Source organism: Triticum dicoccoides, chromosome 3A, assembly GCF_002162155.2.
Source record: "Triticum dicoccoides isolate Atlit2015 ecotype Zavitan chromosome 3A, WEW_v2.0, whole genome shotgun sequence".
Taxonomy (NCBI): Eukaryota; Viridiplantae; Streptophyta; class Magnoliopsida; order Poales; family Poaceae; genus Triticum; species Triticum dicoccoides.
In genome coordinates this window covers 257,120,181-257,124,176 of record NC_041384.1, presented here as the reverse complement: position 1 = coordinate 257,124,176, position 3,996 = coordinate 257,120,181, and the positions used below count along the sequence as shown (strand labels likewise).

At 45.1% G+C, this 3,996-nt stretch overlaps 1 protein-coding gene across 1 annotated transcript; it reads left to right on the top strand.

The window, feature by feature from the left end:
• Nucleotides 1–698: 698 nt before the first annotated feature.
• Nucleotides 699–3,721, top strand: LOC119271527 (cyclin-B1-3-like). The gene is made up of 7 exons (XM_037553325.1): nucleotides 699–892; nucleotides 1,706–2,022; nucleotides 2,115–2,246; nucleotides 2,352–2,603; nucleotides 2,810–2,968; nucleotides 3,060–3,238; nucleotides 3,431–3,721. The coding sequence occupies exons 1-7, from the start codon at nucleotides 829–831 to the stop codon at nucleotides 3,567–3,569; spliced, it is 1,242 nt and encodes a 413-aa protein (XP_037409222.1). The 5' UTR covers nucleotides 699–828; the 3' UTR covers nucleotides 3,570–3,721.
• The last annotated feature ends 275 nt before the right edge of the window (nucleotides 3,722–3,996 follow it).

Here is a 3,996-nt window from a genome sequence, read left to right as displayed (position 1 = left end):
ATGTATCATTTGTTAATCATTTATATGATTTTTAACTAGAAATTTAGTTAGCTACATTATTCTAAGGTGATTCCAATCGGCCAAATAGGATCCAATAAAAGCCATAGAAGTTAATTCTGCATGAAAAAAAAACTTACCACATGAACTAAAATGCCACCCGACTAAATATATGTTAAACCAGTTAGGTCTCTTGAACTTTAAAACTAACGTAGCAAATTGCATAACAAGATTTAATGCCCACATTTTGAAAACTCTATCACATATATTGAAGCTTCATTTTATTTTAATTATTAAAAGACTCCTATGTGTTGCTAAATTGTTAAGCATTTATTTTTAAATAACTATGGGTTTGAAATGGGACCCTACGCCATTTTACACAACAGGTAATCTAGTTGGAAGAAAGGAGGTTGGTGAATCGCAACGACAATTATGTGCGCGCAATCTGACGGGCTGGACGATGACAATCAAACGGTGGAAAAGGAAGCCGATGGAAGCACCAGATCCGTGTCAAAATCGTCAAAGTACTTTCCATCTTTGAGGTATAATTCGAGTTTCCCCCCATTGTTCCACAACAATTTATATCAGCGAATCACGGCCGTCTGACTGTGCGCTGTCCCACCGTCGGTTTCCAACAATTAAAATAAGTCGACAGTTGGAGACGCCTCGGAAATCCCCCCTACAAAGCAAATCGCCCCGCCGCCAGCCCTCCTTCCCGTCTCCTCTTCAGTTCCTTCTCCTCCAGAACCACAAAGAACGTCTCGCCGTCGTCGAGATCACGAACAGGGAGGAGAGAGAAGAAGAGTTCCAGAGTCCTCCGGGAACGCGGCGATGGCGTCGAGGAGGCAAGCGGTCGCCGCCGCCAGCGATGCTCTTGCTCAAGAACACAAGGGCGGTGAGTCTCCCCGGCTTCCCCTTTCTTGGCCTGTTTATCTCCTCGCTGCTGGTGGCTAGTAGGGCGGGGGAGAAGTAGCGGGCGAGGCCTTGTTGGTTGGTACGGGTTCATCGGATTCTTGGATTGATCGTTTGTGGGTGTTCTTGGCCCGTCTCAAGGAGCTCTAGGTTTTGGTTTGGAGGTCTGTTGATCGAGTTACTGTTGTGGATTTTCTTCGCGTAGATTCGATTGTCTGGTGTCGAAATCTTTCGACGCTTGGTTCTGCCGATGTACGGATGTAGTACGGATTATCGTTCCTTTTTCGCCACAAAGGGGGGATCTTTGGACAGCTCGATGGACGATGGGTATCTGCTTGTTTGGGGAGGGGTTCTTCCTGTCGAATTTGGTCCCTTCAAACCCTAGGATTTCTTCCGAGGCGCACCTGGATATGAAGTTTTTAATTGTCGCGCTGGCACATTTCTTGAATTATGGACATGGCTTTTCTTGATATGGAAGATTTCTTTGCTTGGTTGCCGCGACAAACTAGATATCCTGCATTATTTTTGCGAGTTTCTCTTTTATGTATGGCATTTGGGCTCTATTTAGGACTCTTGTCCCCTTTTGTGGTAAAGATGGTGCCTTGGGAGATCTCAATTGCGTTTCTTGTTGCTCGTTAGTTTGGTTTCTTGTTCTTAGCTGTAGGCTCCTTGAATCCCCCTCCATGTGGGTTCTTCGTGTTTCTAATAGTGTGCAAGATTTGTTGTAATTCTTGTTCTTATTGTTGTACTTCACCTAATTTCAGTACATCCTCCTCTGAAATTTCATTTTGAGCAGATGCCAAGCCTGTCAGGAGACCGAAGGCCGCGGCTGGCCAACAACCAGCAGCGAGACCCCGTCCAGCCCTTATCGATCTCAGTAATCGGATGAGTGGCCGGGCTGCTCTACCTGTTCCAAATCGTCCTAAGGCAGTAGCTGTTGCAGCGGCTGACAATTGTAGGAAAGCAATAAAGAAGCAGAAGGAGAACAACAGAGTGAAGCCCGAAGTGGTCGTGATAAGCTCGGACTCGGAGAATGAAAAGAAAAATCCAGGCAAGAGAGTCGCCTCCTGGAGGGCGCCCCTGCTTACCGCAATTCTAACCAAATGCAGCAGGGTATGAAGTGTGATGTGATATTATGTGCTGACATCTAAGCCTTGGTCTCTTGGTCCTAAGAATCGCTAGCTGAATTCTTGTTCTGGACACAGGAATCTGATGGGGTGATCTCTAGCACGAAGAAGGTCTTGGCGACATACAACATCGATAAAGCTGATGCTCACAATGAGCTCGCAGTGGTAGATTACGTTGAAGACATTTACAGGTTCTACAAGAGCACTGAGGTGAGCCCTTCATGTGAAGTAACTGTACAGTTAGGAAGTTGTTGTACTCCTATCTGGTAACAGTCAACTTGTGTATTAACAATTGTCGTATGGCTGCGTGTCCAGGGAAGCTCCCGACCTCTCTGCACCTACATGAGCTCACAGACTGATATCAATGAGAGGATGCGAGCTATTCTGATTGATTGGCTCATCGAAGTGCACCACAGGCTTATGCTGATGCCAGAGACTTTATATCTCACGGTCTACATCATTGATCAGTACTTATCCATGGAGAATGTGCTGAGAAAGGAGCTCCAGCTCGTTGGCGTAAGCGCCATGCTTATATCATGCAAGTATGAAGAAATATGGGCTCCACTGGTAGGGTTTCTTCCTTCTCCTGCTAGTTTACACTAGTGATGATGCTGCTGCTGTTTGATTTGTGTAAATAGTGCTGCTAGTTCTGTTTCTTTGGGTAATTCAACTATGGTTACATAATCAACTGATGTTTGTCAGATCAAACTTGACCAGACTTGCTTGTGAAATCTGATTATTTAGTACGTCAAACATACACGTTTGCTTTACAGGTTAAGGAGCTTTTGGTTCTATCAGACAATGCATTTAGCAGGGAGCAGGTCCTAAGCACGGAGAAGTCCATACTAAACAAGCTCCAGTGGAACTTAACAGTTCCGACGGTGTATGTGTTCCTTCTTCGATATGCGAAAGCTGCGATGGGTGACAAGGAGGTAACCCACCCACCATTTTCAGTAGTACAGATTTGTGTTAACGCGTTGATCAAGATATTATTTGCTGTGTGCTTAATGCAATGCAATGCAGCTGGAGAACATGGCATTCTTTTATGCTGAGCTCGCACTGGTCGACTACTCGATGCTCGTCTACTCGCCATCCGTGACTGCGGCAGCGGCTGTGTACACTGCTCGGTGCACCCTGAACATGAGTCCGCGATGGAGCGATATCCTGGAGCACCACACCGGCTTAGGCGAGTCGCAGTTGATGTATGTCTTCTTCCTGACTTGGCCTCGCTTTTCTGAAATCTGGTTGTTTACTTACATCTATCAGACTTGAACCGCACTTGTAATTATGATGCTCACCTGCTACTGTCTTCAGAAAATTGATTTCTGTATGCATTTGGATAGAATTGACTGAATGTGATCTATGTTGTGATGTATGTATGTTTGGAACTGAAGGCAGTGCGCAAGGCGACTGGCAAGCCTGCACTCGACGGCAGCGGGGAGCAGCAAGCAGAAGGTGGTCTACAACAAGTACGCGAATCCCAAGTTTGGGGCCGTGTCGCTCTACTCACCGGCCAAGAGACTAGCCATCTGAGCGCTCGTTTGCTCGTATCATCTCTTCCACATTACCATTTGATGGATAATGTATGTATAGCCACACAGTATGTTCATATTGGGAGACAATGAAACTTTTGCTCTGTCGGCGCTCTGCCATCCTATTAGTACATTTTCGTTTATATATAACCACTTGATTTGGTATTTTCGTTTTTAGCGCTAATTTTGGTTGATAAAATGGCATGTCAGGTGCGCTGCCTCTTTTATTCGTATAGCAAAAGTGGGTGAAAAACTTAGGAATCCCAACCTGATCTCTTCCCAGTTGATATTATTCATTCACTTTACGTGCGAAAGATGGAGAAAATGTTTCCTTTAGTTTGAGTTTCAAAGAAAAAAACAAAGAAATTTGACGGACCACTTAAACCTCTTTTCTTCATTACTACGAACAAAGAACAAGGCAAGAGACA

What these genes read in the sequence shown, in the direction of transcription:
- LOC119271527 (XM_037553325.1), top strand. Translation starts at nt 829, where the DNA reads ATGGCGTCGAGGAGGCAAGCGGTCGCCGCCGCCAGCGATGCTCTTGCT. An exon ending in TGCTCAAGAACACAAGGGCG is followed by an intron (nt 893 to 1,705) that starts GTGAGTCTCCCC and finishes CATTTTGAGCAG; the next exon opens with ATGCCAAGCCTGTCAGGAGA. An exon ending in TTCTAACCAAATGCAGCAGG is followed by an intron (nt 2,023 to 2,114) that starts GTATGAAGTGTG and finishes TTCTGGACACAG; the next exon opens with GAATCTGATGGGGTGATCTC.